Source organism: Epinephelus moara, chromosome 5 (assembly GCF_006386435.1).
Source record: "Epinephelus moara isolate mb chromosome 5, YSFRI_EMoa_1.0, whole genome shotgun sequence".
Taxonomy (NCBI): domain Eukaryota; kingdom Metazoa; phylum Chordata; class Actinopteri; order Perciformes; family Serranidae; genus Epinephelus; species Epinephelus moara.
The window spans coordinates 498284-519274 of NC_065510.1; the positions used below are offsets into that span (position 1 = coordinate 498284).

Sequence of the window (20991 nt, forward strand, 5' to 3'; positions counted from 1 at the left end):
GTCGTCTATGCAGATGCGCAGAAGTTGCGCTCAAAAGCAAGAGTGACGCAATCGTGTTCCCAAGCACCTTTTTTTCAGGGCACAACAACCGTACCCTGAGATATGCTGCGTTCAGCTCGTGAGCTCATGTTTACAACATGGGAAGTCGTGTACACAAAGTCTTGAACTCAGAGCCCTCTGAAAATTTCCACTTACAAGGTCGTAAATATGGACTCTTCTCGTGAACACTGTAAACACGACCCCATCTGAACGCAGCAATAAACAAAGTTCAACTTTTTGAATGCAGCAACGTACGCCGCATGTCATGTGACAAGGAACAATGAATCATAGCTGGCAGATATCTTTTCTTTCTTCTATAAATATCAGTCTGTGGTAAATATAGAGGAGAAGATGATCATTTAGTGCAGAGTGACGCAGAGCTTTACATCTGTCCCACGGACAATATTTTAATACACACTTGAAAAACAACGCCTGGAAGAAGATCCGCTCCAAACTTGGGATACTGGTAAGTAGGCTATGACGTGGTGATGTTTATGGTTATGGTCGCTTAGCAACGTCAGGCGCAACCTGCCTCTGCAGCCTTAAAAGCTACCACAAGATTAGCTTCCAGCGCTCGACCTCATGTATTCCAGGCAGTAGATGACGCAGCATGTGTCCCAGCCTTAAATACAGTTTCTAGTCACTCAGCATTTCCACCATCAGGTACATTTCTAGGGCAGTGGTTAGCACTAGTTCAAATCCAGCTTCCTCCCAGTCCAAACACATGCAGGTTAAGTGGTGACTCTAAATTGCCCGCAGGTGTGAAGATGAGTGTGAATGGTTGTCTGTCTCCATGTGTCAGCCCTGTGATAGTCTGGTGACCTGTCCACAACAATCCTCGGTACATAATTTGCTATATTTAATACTGTATCAGATCAGCACTTGGTAGAAATCATGAGTTTAGACCTATCAGGTATCAGGAGAGAAAAAGCCTGATCATCCCTGATTACTGTGAACCTCTGTTGGGGATCTAAAAGTCAAAATGAATAAAGTTCTCCTATAAAAAGGTCGACCGTTGGTGTTTGGACGAACTGTGACTTGAGCTCACCTTGACCCACTGGTCAGGGGTGACGCCGCTCAGAGTGATGGTTGTCTCGGGTCTGTCCAGCAGAACCTTGAGCTTGGTGCATTTGGGATCCTCGCTGGTACAAATACTAATGGGGACCATCCAGCTGGGGCAATCCTCACCTGTTCAACACACAAGGAGGAGCCAATGAGAAGCTACGACCACAAGGTATCAGTCACAAGAGAGAAGATAATCCTTTATTAATATCTGGCGGTGAAATTAAGGCTTTGCAGCAGCAGGGGGACAAAATTAAGTCAACACAGAGAAAGTAAAAAACAAGAAGTCTATAAAACTAAAATAAGAATAGAAGTAAAAATAACCTTTACAAAAGCAATTCAAGACAAAGTTACAAGGTAAAGGTGACAAGTGCTGTGAAGTGAAGCTAAATTTCAGGCGTAATAAATTATCAAAAGGGGGAACGTGACAAGGAAATATGTCCAGATGTGGGACTGGGACTGAAATACACTGTAGTACAATACAATATAATATATAGTATAACATAAAGATATTAATATATTAACCCTGTTTGTTTTTCTGCAAATGGTTTGAGTAAACTCACCATTGTGTGGTCCGCTGGCACAGAACTTCNCTCTCATAGTTGAAGTGTACCTCTGATGAAACTTACAGACCTCTCTCATCTTTCTAAGTAGGAGAACTTGCAAAATCAGTGGCTGACTAAATACTTTTTTGCCCCACTGTATATAGTATAACATAAAGATATTAATATATTAACCCTGTTTGTTTTTCTGCAAATGGTTTGAGTAAACTCACCATTGTGTGGTCCGCTGGCACAGAACTTCTTCTGAGATATCTTGAGGATGCGGTCATCACCTTGCTAAAAATAACATCATGGTTAGTGGTGCGTGTGAGAATCAACAAACAGGGTACAAATTTAGAGCCAGACAAACACTTTGTCACTTCTGCTGGTGAATTTCATTGTTCAACCAGCAGTGCAGTGAACAAAATGTCTTCTATTGATTTAAAGCACTCAAGCGGCTTGTGCCCAGTGAAGCCCACCTGCTCCTGGTCCACTACTATTATAGGGAAGCCCATCTGCTTGGTCCACGAGCTCATCACTGCAGCAATGGGTTTTCCACTGGCCTGTTCCAGACAGTCCCATAGGTCCTCTGTGGAAGACAGCCGGGAGCCAGAGGATTAGGAAACCGGGAAATTGATTTACACAGCCCTTTCATCCCGAGGCAAATATTTCCTGCATGTTCTTACCTGTCGAAGCATTTTTATGTTGGAACTTCAAAAGATAGGCGTTCATTCCTTTCCTAAAGTCCTGCAAATGAACAGTAAGAGGTGAACCCTAATGAACAACATGTTGCAAGAATGGAAACAACACTACAAGTGCTGGAAAACAAACCTCGTCTCCTGTGTAGTTGTGCAACATGCGGATCACAGATGCTCCTTTGCTGTAGGAGATGGCGTCAAAAATTTCATCTACCTCTGATGGATGGCCCACGTTCACCTGGAGCAAAAACACAAACGCTTAAATCAGCTGTGAGGAGTCTGATGCCAGTATGATCATTCTGGTAAAATAATCTGAATTAAAGGGAACACAGCCTGTGAATGTCATTTTAGAGGGCTTTAATTTCCACATCAGAATGTCCTGATATTATCGGAGTGTCGGAGTATCTTTATCATTATGTTTAACAAATTATTCACACGATTGAAAATCTGTTTTTCTGAGAAATAGTTAGCATTCATTTTATCTATAATTTAATATCTATTCATTTTGTTTTGTTTATTTATGTATCTTTTACTTATTATTAACAGACAGACTGACTTGTTGAATGAATGTCAGATTTGCATTCACATTCACCAGAAGTTTGCCTTATTTTGAAGTCAGTTCTCACACACTCTTATCGTTAAAAAAAAAGTGTAAATTACAATTATATATTATAAATGTATTTATTTTACAACCAGGCTTCAATTAGCCTTCTAAACCATACATTTAAAAAAGAGCAAACTTTCTGTTGCTGTTGTTACACAGGTTAGACTCAGTGCTGAAGGACCGTCTCCGAGCCGCTCTCCTTCCTCCTCTCAGTTCAACGCCTACCCCGTTTAGCATGAACGTTAGCCACGTGCGTGTGTGTGTGGGGTCGGACGCTTACCAACTGGCCCCCTATACGGAGCTCACACTCCAGCAGTGGTAGTTTCATAATAGACACACTGAGGGGAGTAATACGCTGTGCTCAGCTCTATAATAAAATGTGATCTTACCCACTGTAAACAGTCAAAGAAAAGAAAGTCATGTTTACATCTGGGAGGCTGGGTGATGATTACTATTAACCCTAACCCACCTTTTTTAAAGTGGAGGCTGGTTTGACTGTTGTGTTCTGCAGATGGTGATGTTTTCAGTGATGGAGCAGATTTGTGGAGCTGCTACTTGTTCATTTTGTGGCATAGTTTGCAGAGGATACTAGTCTGTTCCACATCTGCCCTCCTGAAACCGAACCAGAAGATAGACCCTCTCCAGGATCTTTACACATTTTTAACCAGCGTGAACTCAGGATAATAATGTCATTAACGTGTTAATTCCAGCTTGTTATTGGCATTATTTCAAACCTGTTCCTGTTTAAATCTGCACCCAAAATTTGTTGCTAAGCCTCCAATTTCTTTTACCAATGACTGCTGATTTCTTCTATCTGTATTCAACTGCTGCTCAGAGGGATCTTTGTCTCTTTCATTTGTCAGTCTGGTTGAACCATTGTGCAGCGGTTTGTTCTCCATGCACAAAGTAAACCCTTTATAGAAAATATCCTCTCTGTGTAAAGAGGACTCTCTGCAACCTAAAAGCATCAAAGACCGTTAAAAATACAGAGTAGTCCTCTCAGCTGTCTGACAGGACACAATCAAGTTTTTGTGGCAGATTACAAACAAACCCACACATCACACATTCATTAAACAAGATTACTGCCAAAATAATCCATAATCAGTGGGATGTCCATTTTTCCAACATCATAACATTACAAACTCCCTGTTTGGTGGGCGACAGCTGTAAGCAAGAGACCATGTGTCCTTGTGGAGCGATCAATCATCATCATAATCACTACTTGCACTTGCCATAAGTCAAAACATTCTTCCCATCAGAGTAAACAAGCCGGCAGCTTTCAGTTTTATAAATCCCTCCACAGCTCACCTCTATGGGATGGCTGCTGTCCAGTGCGTCCAGGTCCAGAGCGCGGGTGTAGTCGGCTGAGACAAACTGGGTCCAGATGTCGTACTCTGGGAAGCAGTGGTCCACACACAGATACTCGATCCAGGATGCAAATCCCTCATTAAGCCACAGATGGGTCCACCATTCCTGTATATACACAAGACGACACTGTGTTCTACAAGTCTTTTAAAATATCATCTCCTACATTACAATAACTAACAGTAACAATGACTCTTGAGTGATTGTTGGGATACAATCACACTAATTACAGCACACTAATTACAGCACCTTCTGAAGGATGACTAATTTAAATTGTTGACAAGATTAAAACACATTTACGTCGACACAAAGCATGTGCTCCTGATGCAAATCAATGTGTCAATTTCCAACAAAAGATTTTTAACTATTCTGCCCCACCAAATATTTTTTTAGGAGTTCGTCCCCCCTTTTTTTGTGGAAATTCTTGTATTACGTCAGTAGTACTGCCCAGACAATTACCATCTTACCTGAACTTCTTAGAACTCATGTGTCTTGTTAAACTATGGTGTCAAAAATTCAGTTGACAAGACAAAATTCTGAGGTGTTTTACACCCCATCTAGAAAACACAAAGATATCTGCATTTCATTTTAAAAAGACTGACTGATTACGTGACAAACTGATGTTTAAAGATGCTCTTATTTCCACTGACAGCAAGTTAACACGAGAACAGAATTCAAAATATTGTAACGAATTTAGTTTTTCAGATACAATTCTGAATTTACCATCTTACTTCTACCATGACTGAAAATTTTGTATTTATTTTTTCATGAATGTTGGAGATTTATTTCCTGAGAATTTACAGTTGCTGTTCACATTTACACTAAAACAGTTTGAGGCACTGGGGGCTCAATTTCTAATATTACAAAAATCTGGCTGGATCGTTTGTGGAACACAGTCTGAAGATGATGAGTAGCGAGTTTTGTGTCAATAGTTTGGTTTTACAGGGCGCCCACTAGCTCACCTGGTAGAGCAGATGCCACATATACAAAGGCTGTGGGTTTACTTCCAACCAACGGCCCTTTGCTGCATGTCATCCCCCTTCTCTCTCCCCCTTTCATGCTATGTCTGTCCTATCAATTAAGGCAAAAAACCCAAAAATCTCTTACAGTTTTTTCTGAAAACAGAATGATGATCACATAATACAGTCCGGGTCATAGCATACGTAAAATTCTGCTCAACTGAGGCTAAACTTGGGTGAAAGTTGTAAAGTGGTAGCACGTATTGCTGATTTGTTAGAAATTTTCTAAGTTTTAAATGGTTGAAATGATGACTGTGGCACCACCTTCAGGAGTATTAGCCCCAAAAAGTGAGGGTGAGACGCAGCAGAAGAAGAAGATTGGCAAAGATATGAGGTTTCAGCCCTTAGGTTCTCACTTCCCTACACCCACAGCAGCAGACTGAGTAGTTTCTCCATTTTAAAACAATCATAACTGTTCTGAGTTTTGTTATTATGATCACTAATATTTCCAAAGCTGCTCACAGGGTGTATCTGTATAAAGGTGCCATATAAAGTTACATTCAGTTACAAATAGCTGATGGAAGATTATGGCTCGTTACCATGGTGACCAAGTTTCCAAACCACTGGTGGGCGAGTTCATGTCCGACCACCAGCGCCACCCACTGCCTGGAGGACGAGCAGGAGTTCTTCGGGTCGATTAGCAGAGCTGTCTCCCTGGAAAAACAACAGAGTGGAAGTTAACGGCTGAAGGTCGACACTTCCTCCGAACACCAGCAGGTGTTTCCCTCCATCAGCCATCCAGAGTCCACATCAGCTGCTGGGCTGTTTATTAAGAACACCTGCAGGCAGGTGGCTGTGAGATGGTAGATGAATGGAGCCTGCTGCCGTATGCTCATCACATGCCATCTGAATACCAAACAGGTGGCAGCACATCCAACTGATCACGAAGCAATTAAAAAGCCATCAGTGCTGGCAACCAAAAAGACACAAACACAACACAAACTTTCTCCAAAAGAAAGAAAAAACTGCTGATTTCTCAACGAGACACGGAGCTGCAGAACTACAGCTCAGGGCTACAACATGTCTTTTTCTCACTGATTTACTACTTGATTATTTTCACAATTAATCAAGAAGGTAGGGGAAAATGCCAATCTCAATTTCCCAGAGCCCAAAGAAACATTTTCCAATTGCTTGTTTTGTCTGATCAACAGTCCCAAACCCAAAAAGCAGAAAATATCATATTTGAGCTGTTGAATGTTTGGCATTTTTGCTTGAAAAACAACCTTAACAATAAATAATTGATAGAAATTGTCGTCCATTCATTTTGACTCTCCTACAGTTGAAGGGGCTCTATACAAAGGGAGTGTGACTTCATTCTTACTCCACTATATCTTTACAGAGCAAGTAGTGGTTATCTACTATAATAATAATTATCCGAGTGTTGTATACAGAACTTTAAAAAGAGCGTTGTCAGATCGGGCCTCAAATTGTTTTGCAAGACTTTATAATCTTGATTTCAGACTTATCTTATGTGATTACCGCATCAAAGATTAATATCTTGACTATCTTCATCAACAGAGGACATTGAAAAATTGCAATAAAAAAAGATTTTGAACTAAAAAAAATCAGTCATTTCGAGAGCAGCTCAAGCTTACCTGTAAGTAACAAGGCCCCAGTTTTCCATGGCACCTGAGTGGGAGGAAGCAGTACGTGTTTCACTTTCAGCATTTTCAGTGGAAATGTCTCAAATTACTGAATGTAGAATGAACAGCTCCTCACCAGCAGCAAAATCAGCAATAGCTATGAGATCAATTTTAGGCAACGGATAAGGAACACTGAAGTAATCTTTGTAGAAAGGTAAGGTCTTAGTCGCAACCTATAAAAAAGAAAAAGAAGAAACAAAAACAGGTAAAAAAAAAAAACATGGAACGAAACACAAAGGGTATTTAAAAATGTACAAAAAATTTGTAATAGTCTGATAAAGATAAATATAGTCTGCTCTTTTACTTTAGTCTTGGTCTTGTTGTTCTATACAGCAAGACTACAGGGGACACAGAAGATTGTGCAGATTCAAGTATTTAGGGTTGAATCTAACGTCACCATCTACATCTCCACTCATGTTTGAAGTTTGTAGAGTTCAGCGGGCTCAGCAGTGGTTTGCTGTCTGGAGATATTGTAAAAGTCTTTTGACAACATTCTCACCTCCAGTGCAAATTTCCCTTGTTCTGCCTTCCCGACGGGCGTGTAGACGCGTACTGTTATACCATCCGATGATTGGCTCTCCACATAATCATATTCACCGATGACAAAAGCTACAAGGTACGTGGACATGATGGGCGTGGTGGCAAACTTCACCTCCACCAGGTTTTCATCCTCTGGATATGGCTTTCGATCAATGACATTCTGGAAAAAAGGGACATAAAGATAAATGGTGTGGAAACAGATTGCTGACAGAAAAGGGAATCTAATAGTTAATACTGGGGCTAAAGAAGGACTTTTTATAACAGATCATCACTTAACAAAAATGTTCTCATTTAATTCCCCCTGATTTTTCTCTTTTGTGCAAAGGCTGATGTTGTATAACACAAACGCTCCACCAGCAGCTGTAAAGGCTGAAATATTTATTAAACACCACAAGTGGGGCGTCTGGTGGAATAAACAACGTACAGAGGATTTTACCATTTCAAGAGCCATACTGGCAGTGGGAATATAAATGTCACGTTTGTCTTATGGGTGGAGCTAGAGGGGAAGGTCATGGGGTCATTAAAATCATGACTGTTCATCCTCTGCAGAGCATGAATCTACTTGGACGACATAACGTCATTGTTCTCATCAGCTAAACATGTTTCTTCTGCACAAATAGAAACTGGTGGCCCAATAGTTTGTCGTTTGCAATCACGTGAATATTATGATGCGTGAAATTCAGATGGAGCACAAATGCTCATCATGTGATTTTTCCCACAACTTGACCAAGTTGTTTGGTGTGGACACGATCATCGTTACAAATGACCTCATCCTTCAGATGCTCTAACGTTACACGGCGAGACGATGAAAGCGTACATGAGTCTAGTGGACTAAACTGTCAGTCTTGTTTTTGACCTGGTGAGTAAATGTGCTTGAGTATAACTGTCTTTTTATATTTCAACTCTGTGCGTCGATACACTGCTGTCAGGCTGATGTCACTTGGTAAAGTTAGCTAATTTTAGCTGCTATTTTCTACCTGCTAGGTCAACTGTTTCCAGAGGTCAGGTGAAATGGCATTAAAAATCTGGGTCGTGGCTAAAAACATGTACAAGCTGTCACAGCACATTGTAATTCCATCCAACTCCCGACGTGTTTAACTTTGAAGTTTATGTGTGACATTAGCTGACTCTGCTCCTCCAGAGTGAAGACGGAGGTTTTTGATCCACATCTGCTGCTGTTTCGCAGTGAGGGGTTTTGTTAAAACCTCTCCCCTATACGTTCTATTTCTGGGACTTAAAGTGGCCTTTGTTTTTCACAGTTTGACCTATTGGAACAGCCGTAAACAGTGCAAATCATAGGCATATGTGCAGTGTTGGTAGTCTTTGTCTCTAGCTGCCCTCCATCTGGACAGCTCACCTCTAATGTCATATGCAAAGAAGCTACTGCGGTGCTAGAAGAAAGATCAGCAGGTCACCAGAAACATCAGAAATATATGGAATCATCAATCAGGGCTGAAAGTAAAGTTTACTAAATCAGCTGGTCATTGTAGTTTTGGTCAAACATTACTCAAAAAGGAGGCAATTTCCTGGGGACTATTTTTAGCAACGGATTAATCCACATTTGGTGCTCAGCAGGATGGTGTATGTGGGACTGAGTCAAAATAAACTACTGTGTGAGTGTTCATGCTAATGAATAACATGTAACCCATTGCAACAGCGTGGCTCAGTAATGTATTTAATAGTTTTTGGACAACAATGGAGCTCTATGGCGACGAATCGGGCTTTACTTGTTAGTTGATATATTCACTCTTGGTTTTGGTCTTTTTTATGGGATTTGTTGATAGAAAGAACAATTCTTAATATCACCAGAGTAATCCTTTAGTATCAGTATCGACATTTATGACAGGCTGACCAGTAGTTTTCTTAGTAGCTGCAAGAATCTCTCACCATATGTACCAACGTCTGAACCCTCAGGTTACAGCAAAGTATCCACTGAGTAGCATCTGTCGAGCTCAGTGCAGTATTGTTTTGCACTGGACTTTGAAAAGGTCAGAGTAGACTTGCTGAGAAAATAAATTTCAGCAGGTATGTGAACACAAAAGGTCAAGAGCTGGACTGGCATCAATCTGTGCAGGGCTTAGTCCTGCTGGCCAAAACATTCTCCTTCTCTTCAGCCCTGGTCTGTAATTTGTCTGCTGTAATAATATATACTTTTATCTAGGGTTATTTGTCTGTAATATTCTTTTGTAATTTGTCTCCCGTAATGAGATTTTGTTGACACAACAGGGTTGGACATAAAAACAACACATTATTAAAAACTGACAGTCTGAATTCATGTCATTCATATTCAGCAAGTCATCAGAAAGACCCAAATTTAGCTTCATCGTCACCACCCAGATGAACCGCGTTAGCCTGGAGGGGAGTTGTTGTTAGAAATAATCTAAGCCAGATGATGTTTTCTGATGCAATGTGGCTGCAAACGCCTTCAGTTAAAAATCACTAAGTCTGTATGACAAACACAAGACATGATTTTTAGGAGTATTTGTTTTACAATGACAAAAAACCCCTCATTGCACATGTACAGTAGTCGCACTACACATGTGGTTAAACATAACATTAGCCAGAGGTAGAATATGCAGTCACTGTCTGCCCTCTGTGTGTGTGTGTGTGTGTGTGTGTGTGTCGTAGCTTACATAACACACACACACACACAAAAGAAACTTGGCAGCTGAAAGTGACTCAGGCGGTCTGGGGTCTGGAGTTCCTCAAAGGGAGGAGTGAACATATGACACGTACCATATTTGACAAGGCTACCCGGTCCTTGGGAACTATCAGAGCGATGTCAAAGGTGGCTTTGATAGCTGGCTCATCCCAACAGGGGAAAGCTCTGCGAGCGTCTGTGGCCTGGAGGAGGGGGCGCAGAGAGAGAGAGAGAGGGAGAGAGAGAGGGAGAGAGAGGGAGAGAACACAAAATGAGACACTGTTTTCGACCCCCTTGAGTCCAGACTGGGTTCAGATCAGGCTGAGGTGGACTGCAGTTCACAGCCAGGATCAATATGCATCTTAAATCAGTCTCCGCTTGCTGTGATCACATCTCACTGGTTCACATTTGATTTTGTTCCTGCTTTCTATTCATTCTTCTTCCTTTTGTGCAGGCTACTTTTTAATACACCAGAGTGTGTCATAATGAGTAATGCAGGTTCAGCTGGTTTGCATAAAATCAAACACCTGACAGGACCGGCAAAACCAGAACTGAACCCAACTCTATTTATGCATCATATGTACACACGTTACATCATCATATTTTCCCATGTGCAGAAATTATTTTGGTGGCCACCCAAAGAGATTTATGCCAACCTAAGACTTCTAGTATTTTAATTATATGAATCCATTCAGAAGTCAAAGTGACACAGACTGTCATTTTGCTGTGTGAGCAGCACCAGACTCCTTCTCTTTGTTGCTGCAGCAGGCAGCGATACAGTCCAGCATTTTATTTGCGTCGGGTCAAAACCCTGTCAGCTGTTTTTCAACGCAGAAACACTGAAAGCAACAAATTCATCTGTGGCATTTGTAGCATTTCCTTTCAAATTAAAGCCCGGAGCAAATGACTTTATCTGCTCACCAGCCTTGGAGCATGGTTGAAGATCATTTTTTCAGGTGGGTGCCTGACACAGCTACCATTATGCCCTACTGGTGTTACTGGTGACCAGTCACTGCCAGTCATTACAGCTACTACCTGTGTTCATTTTACACTGTCCGAGCTTTCAAGTGTGTGTGGAAACATACAATGTGGGATAGCAACCACACAGAATCTGTGATGAGGAGGTTACTCTGAATGACATTTTTCATGTGTTACTCAGTGATGAAAGTAATCCCATTGCACATTACTTAACTGTAAGTTACTTTGTACTTTTAGCTGCTTTTTAGGTGGCTCCCCGAAACCTATCATTTTCAGATTGTTCAGAATTTGCCTGTCACACGGTGGTGTAGTGGTTAGCACTGTCACCTCATAGCAAGAGGGTTCCTGGTTTGAACCCAGCCCTTCTGTGTGGAGTTTGCATGTTCTCCCTGTGTCAGTGTGGGTTTCCTCCAGGTGCTCCAGCTTCCTCCCACAGTCCAAAGACATGCAGGTTAATTGGTGACTCTAAATTGTCCGTAGGTGTGAATGTGAGTGTGAATGGTTGTCTGTCTCTATGTGTCAGCCCTGTGATAGTCTGGTGACCTGTCCAGGGTGAACCCTGCCTCTCACCCAGTGTCAGCTGGGATAGGCTCCAGCCCCTCGTGACCTTCAAGAGGATAAGCGGTTACAGAAAATGAATGAATGAACAAAATAAAGGTGTTGATCTTCGATTTTGCTGAAATTTTCATTGTTAAATACGGCCTGAAACCTGTTCACCCCACATCTTTTCAAAGTCAGAATTATGGAGGGCTTCCTCTGACAATTTTGCGTGTCTCCCAAAACCAACAAGCATGCACCCTTCAAGCAGCAAGCGGGGTCAAGTGCCCTTTTTATTCTTCTCACCTTCTGTCACTTTTTGTTTGCATAACCGAGTGTATGATTATGTGGAGGTCAAACGACACTAACTATTTTGTTTCAAGCATATTTCTGTCTTTAGGCCATTGCCGGTGGTACTAAATTAAACTGAGCAAGACTGCTTCATAGTAATGCTGGCTTTTAGGACTTTTGCATCAATTAGATGCCATAATAGAAAAACATGCTTATCTACTGATTCAATACTATCGCCATACATGGGTGCCTATTCAATATGTATTGTGATTTTTTTGCATTGTGATTCTACAAGTATTGCAATCCAACATTTTGATATGTTGCGATTTTGTTTACTTTTTTTGAACACTATACCATACCACAAACACTAGACCATTTGTTACCTTCTACTTTCTTGTTTCGGCTTTGACTTGTTTTTTAAGTGGATATGACATTATCTTAGTCATAGATTAAAACATTAAAAGCAGGAATGTTCTTTCCACCTCTGCATAGACTAAAATAAAGCGGCTGAATTTAAATTGAATAGATTCAGGCATTAAACAGAAATCAATTTTAAAAAAAAGCAATAGTAAATCGATTTTTTCCAACTAATATACACCCATCAGCCATAACATTAAAACCGCTGACAGGAGAATGCAATATTTGGCTGGGAAACCTTGGGTCCTGGCATTAATGTGGATGCCACTTGATATCCAACACCCACTTAAACACCGTTGCGGACTAAGTACACCCTCTAATGGCAACTGTACTCCTCCCCCAGCAGGACAGTGCACCATGCCACACCACAAAACTGCTCAGGAATGATCCGAGGAATATGAAAAAGAGTCCATCTGGCCTCCAAATTCCCCAGACCCCTATCTGATTGAGCATCCGTGGGACGTGCTGGCACCCCACCTTGCAACCCACAGGACTCAAAGAACCAGCCACAATGCCCTGGTGCTGGACACCACAGGACACCCCAGAGGTCCTGTATCCATGCCTCAACACGTCAGAGCCAAATCCAATCCACAGTGGGGCCACTTACCTGGTGAGGCATGTACACAGGACCTCCGGGGTATCGCCAGGTCCCCTAGATGCTCGATCAGATTGGTATCTGGGTGATATGGAGACCAGATTGATGCCTTGAGCTCTTTGTCATGTTATTCAGGCCATTTCTGAGCAGTTCTTTCAGTGTGGCATGGTGTATTGTCCAGCTGGGGGACCACTGTCATCAGGGAGTGACGTTGCCATGTAAGGGGGTGTATTGGTCTGTAACAGTGTCTTGGGTGGGTGGACTGCATCAAGCGGCATCCACATGAATGCCAGCAAGCCATCCCAAGCTTTCCTAGCAGAACATTGCATTGTAACAAGAAGATCAATGTTATTTACTTCACCTGCCAGTGGTTTTAATGTTTTGGCTGATAGGTGTGTACGGTTGGCGGACATCCCAAACTTCACAGTCTGAATGTGTTTTAAGGTCCATTGACACGCTGACAACTCCACTTGTGATTGTATCACTAGAAATACAATTTTGTGGTTGCAAACCCCTGGGTAACATTTTTATTTTTAAGACTTTGTTTTGGCCTTTCTGCTTCATTCCACAATGACAGAAACTGGAAGGACAGCCCAATTTTTCGGTTTTAGTTTTTGTTTCATCCTGACCCACTCTCTTTACTGTCAGTCTCTTAGTCATGCTCTAACTTGGTATCAAGGTGTGTCTGTGTTTTGGAACTTTTATGATTTGTAAAGATGTATGTGACCTCTGGATAATTTTTTCTTAACACAGATTCGCTCTAATTTTAATCTATACAGCAATCTGCATCTCCTCCATGCAGGCTGGCATCTCACAGGCGTGACCGCGACCTGAAGCCTTTATCAAGTATGTTTTTTACGGCAATACACACGTAAATGTGAGAATAATGACTGATAAAAAGGCACTGAATAAATATATTTTTCTACATTTTGCAACATAGATGCAGCCAAGTGTGCTTTTTCACTGCAGAGAGAAAAGATCTGTACTGTCACAGCCCTAATGTACACAGCAGGTGTATATCCTGCAGGTGACAGACACTGTGATGAAAGCCCCCAAGTCAGTGTCTAAACTGGACTGACCTGATTTTAACTTTCCTAGAAAGACATGTAAACACAGTGTCATTTATTTAAAGCATATGCATACACAGAATGAATTCTGAAATACTGCCTCAGTACTCTGGAAAATTCAAAGGAGGACAATTCTGGAAAACTAACAAGAGTCACGTGACCATCACGCCCTCCAGTGTTGCAACACAGGCAAGTAGAGGGTTAAGCAACACACATAACTTTCCCATAAGAAAACATCCCATTTCCCTGAGGCCATCGGCTTACCTCAAACTGTGTGACAGCAGCGTAGCGGATCTCTCCAGCAGCTGCTGTATATTTACTTCTATAGAATCCCTTCATTTTGTCGTTCAGCTCCCCGACAAAGTCTATCTTCAATGTCCCGGAGCCTGGGGAGCACAGAGAGAGCTGCACTGTGAGTTCAGCCATGACCAAAGGGTGAAAAACATCTTACACTTCAATAGTAACAATGACAGAATAACGTTTCAAAACCAGGAACCACCAATGGCAGAGACAAGTGGAGTCCCTTCTTACCTTTCTGTAGAGCGCTAGGAAATGACAGGGTGACTTTCTCATCCTCATTTTGATAGTTGAATCCTGTGGCATTAATTTCTAAAGAGAGGAAGAAAGACATGAGAGCATGAGCATGCAATATTTCCTCTTCCTACTTCAGGAATATAAAATCAGGTGTAATCCAAAAATCCAGATACTGGAATTTTATTTATGACAATGTCATTAAAAAAGAATAAAAGAATGAAAAAAGCTGACAAAGTCTGACCCTCACCTTCTCCTCCCTGTGGTGCAAAGGAAGCCGTGATGATGTCGATGTCAGCACAGTTCATCACAATCTGATTTGTGGCTTGTGTAACCTGTAAATATTGACATAAAACAACATCATTTTTCCTTTAATAATCTCTGTGCTGCCATAATTTTAACTCCCAATCTATTTGGGAGAGATAAGGTTTAAATAAAGTGTAAAGCCCCAATGACATTATCACCTCAGTATGTGGAGAAGCCAGTGTTTTGTTTGACTAGGCCAAATACATTTCTGATGGTGAATCCTGACACATCAGATAACGCAGACATGAATGAACCTACTTACTGTGAGCTAAACCTACAGAGACTGAAGGGCAAATCTGGTCACAGATAAAGAACTAGTTGGGGTATGAAAAAACACTGTAGGACAAAGAGAAAGAAAAACAAAGAAAAGAAGACGGACTACGGGGGATCTAACTTGTGATGTGAAAACAGTGGATGTGACTACCCAACTTATTGAGGGCGGAACACAGTGGCACACTAGGACGCCATGCAGTTTTCAGAAAGGGCAGTCATAGTGACATTCACGGTTTGTGGCACTGCTGGTTGGACGCTGCTGTTGTTTAAGACACTCCGGAGGCCGACAAAGCGGCAGAGAGGGAGTAATTATGAGACATGCCAGGCAAATGGTGAAGTGCCACGTTGTTTGAGTTTCTTCTGGCCTACTGTTTTTCACCCAGGCTTTGTATGAACCACAGGTAAACAGGGAATTACTGAACCAAACTGTGGTTGAGAATCTTCACTTCTTAGCAAACACAGGATTAAAAAAAACCTTACAGGAGGTCTTAACTTTAAGACTTTCTGAAATGAAGATTTGGATCTAAATGATTTCCACAAAGACAGAATGTCTGAATATATTTAAAGTTGTCTGAATGTTTTATGAATCGGTTTTGTCTAAATATGTTCGAATATGTCCTGCTTTAATTGTTTTTCAAGAGCAATAATTTGTGATCTCTCACATACATTCCTTGTGCGAGGTGTCATTTCAGTAGTGGTGCCAGTAAGATACCAGACTTTCGGTACTGATACGAAAAACAATACTTTCTCTGTGCGATTTAACTAAACACTTGACTTTTATTGGTTTTTAGCTAAAACACTGACTCAATCAACAGAAAGAAAATCAACAGATTTGATAAGACATTACCAGCTTTTCACATGTAAGAACTTATCAGGGTTTTTCCTGCCATTAAACGGCTCAGGAGCAGAGCGGAAACGTTTTTACGCATGTCGAAAGCATCTCGACGAGCCAACGCATGGGACGGCGGGGGTGAGAACAAGGGTGCTGTAATTTATCAATACAATGTTAAATGTTATACTCGCCTTACAAGTGGAAAGCAGTAACATTACATAATATCACCGATGACAGCGAATCATCAACCAGTCATTCTGTCAGAATGCTGGGTTGGAACTTGATTACTAATGCACGATGATAAGCACCGATAAAACAAAGTTCATCACACTGATTGAGTGTCAAACAGCTGGGTAGTTAGCGAATAAGTATTGGAAGACTGTTGCTTAAATACTTCATGATGTAGGAGCCATGCATATATTTATAATATGTTGGTTTATTGCTTATCTCACCTACTACATATGGTATGATGTCATGTGGGTTGTACCAGAAATAATCATTGTCTATTTATTCACTGTTCACCTGCATGACGGTTGAGAGAGAGGATGAGTTTTTTGGGTTCTCACATTTTCTGTTGAACGCAAATCTCACAGCATCCACGTTCACCTTAGCACATATTAAACTCATGCACTGGATTTCATTCTTGTGTATTTTCACATAGAAATGAACAATAAATCTTTAAACGCATCTCATGAAGGGGAACTGGTGTTGACTGTTCTGTCTCAGCCTCTCAAGAAGTTGCTACACATGACATACATGACATGCAAGTGTTTTCCTGGTAGCCCATCTATCGTACACATCGCTGGCTTTGTCATCGGTTTATTCACCCTGAGCAGTGAATAAGTAAATTACACAACAGTAATTGTTATTAACATAAGTCGCGGTATGCTTTGAATACACCCAATGCAACTCACCAGCCCTTACTGTTGGATCAGCTGGTTCAGCTGCGCTAGAGCAGAGAGGACTTGAAAATGAGTAGGTATGGGTGCCTGGAGGTTTGGAGTTGGGAACCGAGGGTCTAAGCCTCAACTTGGGGCCTGTGGGCCAAATCTGGCCTGCGATAGGGTGCCTTGTGGCCCGCTGACCATTTTCTAATTCACAATTAAAATAAACTGATTCACAGTGGGATGTGTTTTTGTACTCTAGATGTAAGTGAGGGCCCAGAGTGCATTTAAAAACATTAAAATAAAGCTTGTTTATCAAAAAGTGCCAGGGGAAGATTCCCGGAAACCCTGAATATCCTCAAACCCTAGGGACTGGCCCCTGGTCTTCTTTCATTTCGCAAAAGGGGCCCCGTGGGCAAAGCAAGCTGAGTGACCCTGGTCTAAGATATAGTCTGCTAATAATAATAATAACAATTCTTATAATATTAACAACAGCAATGGTCCAAATCTATTGCATAGTTCCAAACCTTCAAATTTTCTTGCATATCTTTGCTTTATGGACAATCAAGAATTTACTCGGTATTATCGGCTGTCTGCTTTGTTTTTCATATTAAACTCATGTTCCTTGGAGGCAGTGTTATCTAGTTATTTTTTAGTATACTATTAATATTACTATTATTATGTGTTAGTGAAAGGTGTCATATATACATTTACACCATATACAATGTGTGGTCTGTCTCGATTGCTCTGATAATGTGTGTCGGGCGTCAGGACACTCAGCTGACAGGTGTCTGTGCCCAAACAATGGAGCAATTTACACACTGTAAGCACAAATTCTGTCTCTCAAATAAAAGCAAAGTGAGCTGCTTTGTTAATCCTATGTGTTAGTTACATAGTAGCTACGCACACTTCAGCAACACGCCACAGGGAACCCAAATGATTCACTAACCTGTAAAGTCCACTGAACGCAAAAGAATGTCAGCAAACACAGTGTGCATTCTTCAAATTTACCCAAAGGACTTTTCAAAGAATAGTTTAACCTTAACTAGAGCTGCTCTGAAAATACACCCCATGTGTCATTTTTAGTCAAGACAGTTAAATTAAAGTTCCTGCAACTTTAAGCTTTCACTCGACTACATCTCATAGGTAAATATTGTGCTCTTAACTCCACTTCATTTGTCTGACAAATTTAGTTACCTTTTGGATTACCTTTTCTCTCCAGTGAAAGCCACATAACTGCAAATTTGGTGATTTTGCATGTTTCTGCTAATCTGAAGGATAGTGTTCCTTTATAAGTTGTGAAAATCCTCCTACTTCTAAGGAAAAACTCTCTTGGATCAGCTGGAAAACGCATCGCCACAAAGCTAAAAACAGAGCTGTTTTTTTCTGACACTGTGACAGGTTGACACTTCAGAGATAGGTGGATCTCACAGCACAGCAACACTGCTGTACATTAACTATCCAACAGTGTATGAAGGAGGTAAAAATAGCACAACCTTAAACATCTACAGCAGTAAAATGAAACATGGAAAGAATGCAGCAGTCCCAAAACATCAGCTATGAGAGTGACACACTGACAGAACATTACAGCTAGTCCTACTTTTCATAAATTAAGTACATTTTGGTAATAAATCTTAAATACTTTTACTCATATATGCAGGACTTTTACTTGTAGTGGAGTACTTTGGCAGTGTGGTTTTAGGACTTTCACTTAAGTAAAGGATCTGAGTACTTCTTCCACCTCTGTGAGTGAGGCAGAGGGTGGGAGGGGGCGACATGATGTTGCCATGATTTAGCAAACACTAGTGAGCGTTAGCTAGCCGCTATCTGGCTAGTTACCTTCAGTAATCTATAACAGATCAATCGATCGTGACTTATAACAATGCATTGGCTTGACAAAGGGTTAATGTCGCTGGCATACAACAAACTGCTCTTGAAACACCTCAACGTTAAGCGCATTGCAAAGCGCCTGTTAGCAGGCTAATGTCCACGGTGTGATGGCTATGCTAACATGAGAGTGCAAGTCTGCTGCCGTCTGTGGGACTGTTGTGCTAGCTGGTTTCAGGTAGCTTCTGGCTAGTCACAAGAATATCCAGACGTTGTATTTCCCATTCATGGATCTCCTTCAGCCAGCGCGAGCCCGTCGATAAACGGTTAGCTTGTGAGCAACTGCCAGCTAAGCTAACGTTCACATTAGCTAACGTCAGCTAGGTTACGAACCGATGGGCTAATGGCTAACAATTCGCCGTTATCAGTCGGTCAAATTAGCTAGCTGCTGGTAACGTTAGCTGGTCAGATTACATAACAAGATCCCCGCCATGCACAGACAAATCCACCCGTGTATGTAGCCAGGCGCTCGGGTTCAACGTACCTCCACCAGCGCCTCCAGCTTGCCTTCAAAAGTGAAGTCGATCAGGTCGGGCTTCAGGCACAAGCCATAGTTGACGGGGTAAACGTCAGTTGGTAACCGTACGAAGGGCCTCCTTTCGGGCATGGTTCCTGTATTTTGGCCAACGAAGACGGTGCTGTGTGTAACTCTAGTTATCACTCTGAGTTTTATTAGGACAGAGCTGAGCAGAACGGGCCTCGACACTGAGGGTGGACAGCAGGTAGTGAGTCTGTGTACGAATGACAGCGGAACCCTGCGGCCCAGCAGCAGCAACATCAACTGGAACCAGCTACAGTTCTCTCCCCGCAGACAGCCCAAACAACTCAACTTAAGCAGCGTCGACCTACAGACACGTGACGTCATCGCGTACTGTCATCGTACGTGCCGTACGTGTGTGAGTGTGTGTGTTCATGGCTCTGCAATCATAACAACTACAATTTTCTTAACATAGAAAAGGCCAGTGATGGAAGAAGCATTCAAACCTTTTACTTTAGTAAAAGTAGCAATGCCACTGTATAAAACCATATTACAAGGAAAAGTCCTGCATTTAAAATTTACATATATACACAAGTATTATTAGAGTCAGAATCAGTCAGGTATGTGTACACACAAATGCATTAAAATAATCAAAAGTAATAGTAGCCTACCAGTGCACGCTGTTATGATGGACCTTAGTGCATGCTATTGTGCATATATTGTCTCTTCACATAATTAGAGACCTGACACTGGACAACATCAATATACATATTAGGCAACAATCATTATTGCATATCTGTGTATGACCAAAAAAACAACACAGAAATACCACAGTAAATAAAAAACATATTAATTCAATTTAACAATTTTAATAGTTTATTATAGTTTATGTAGAATAAGCATTTAATTTTGTTCAAAACATACCAAATAAAATAAAAAATATTAATTGATTTAACAGTTTTAATAGTTTATGTAGAAAAAGCATTTAATTTTGTTAAAAAAATACCAAAGAAAATAAAAAAATAAAAAATTAATTTTACAATTTTAATAGTGTATTATAGTTTATGAAAAATTAACATTTAATTTTGTCAAAAAAATCCCAAAGAATTAAAAAATATTAATTTAATTTAACAATTTTAATAGTTAATATAGAACAAGCATTTAATTAAAAATAAAATAGCAGAGACAATAAAATACATTAATTTAATTTAGCAGTTTTAGTAGTTTATGTAGAGTAAGCATTTAATTTTGTTCAAAAAATACTAAATACATTTAAAAGAATAATATTCTAGTTTAACAATTTTAGTAGTTTTATAAAGTTTATGTAGAATAAGCATTTAATTTTGTTCAAAAAATACCAAAGAAAATTTAAAAAATAATAATTTAGTTTAACAATTTTAATAGTTTATTATAGTTTAGGAAAAATTAGCATTTAATTTTGTTCAAAAAATATCAAAGAAATTAAAAAAAATCACCAAATCACAGATCACCAAAATAATATTTTAAAAAAATAATTATTTCAACAATTTTAATAGTTTATTACAGTTTATGTAGAATAATATATAATTATTAAATAAATTGAATAAATAAATATAATAATATATATACATTTCTTTACATGCTATTGACTATTTTACAAAAACAACAAAACAAAAACATGACACAGATAGGTTTGCCTTGGCATAGGGTTCTTCTTCTTTGAACACAAGCATATTTCCAAGTTTGCAGTTATCCCCAAGGGCCCATTCTCCACCCAACACAT

General features: G+C 40.5%; 1 protein-coding gene across 1 annotated transcript in view; it reads right to left on the bottom strand.

The window, feature by feature from the left end:
- npepps (aminopeptidase puromycin sensitive) overlaps nucleotides 1-19613 on the bottom strand; it is a 33311-nt gene extending 13698 nt beyond the window's left edge. The window contains exons 1-15 of the mRNA XM_050044501.1: nucleotides 19236-19613; nucleotides 14820-14904; nucleotides 14570-14647; nucleotides 14303-14424; nucleotides 10249-10356; nucleotides 7472-7672; nucleotides 7049-7145; nucleotides 6925-6958; nucleotides 5869-5983; nucleotides 4254-4418; nucleotides 2475-2579; nucleotides 2330-2390; nucleotides 2123-2232; nucleotides 1877-1940; nucleotides 1088-1227 (exon numbers count right to left, since the gene is read on the bottom strand). Coding sequence (XP_049900458.1) covers nucleotides 1088-1227; nucleotides 1877-1940; nucleotides 2123-2232; nucleotides 2330-2390; nucleotides 2475-2579; nucleotides 4254-4418; nucleotides 5869-5983; nucleotides 6925-6958; nucleotides 7049-7145; nucleotides 7472-7672; nucleotides 10249-10356; nucleotides 14303-14424; nucleotides 14570-14647; nucleotides 14820-14904; nucleotides 19236-19529 — 1779 coding nt within the window. The 5' untranslated portion in view covers nucleotides 19530-19613. The remainder of the gene's footprint in view (nucleotides 1-1087; nucleotides 1228-1876; nucleotides 1941-2122; nucleotides 2233-2329; nucleotides 2391-2474; nucleotides 2580-4253; nucleotides 4419-5868; nucleotides 5984-6924; nucleotides 6959-7048; nucleotides 7146-7471; nucleotides 7673-10248; nucleotides 10357-14302; nucleotides 14425-14569; nucleotides 14648-14819; nucleotides 14905-19235) is intronic.
- Nucleotides 19614-20991: the final 1378 nt, after the last annotated feature.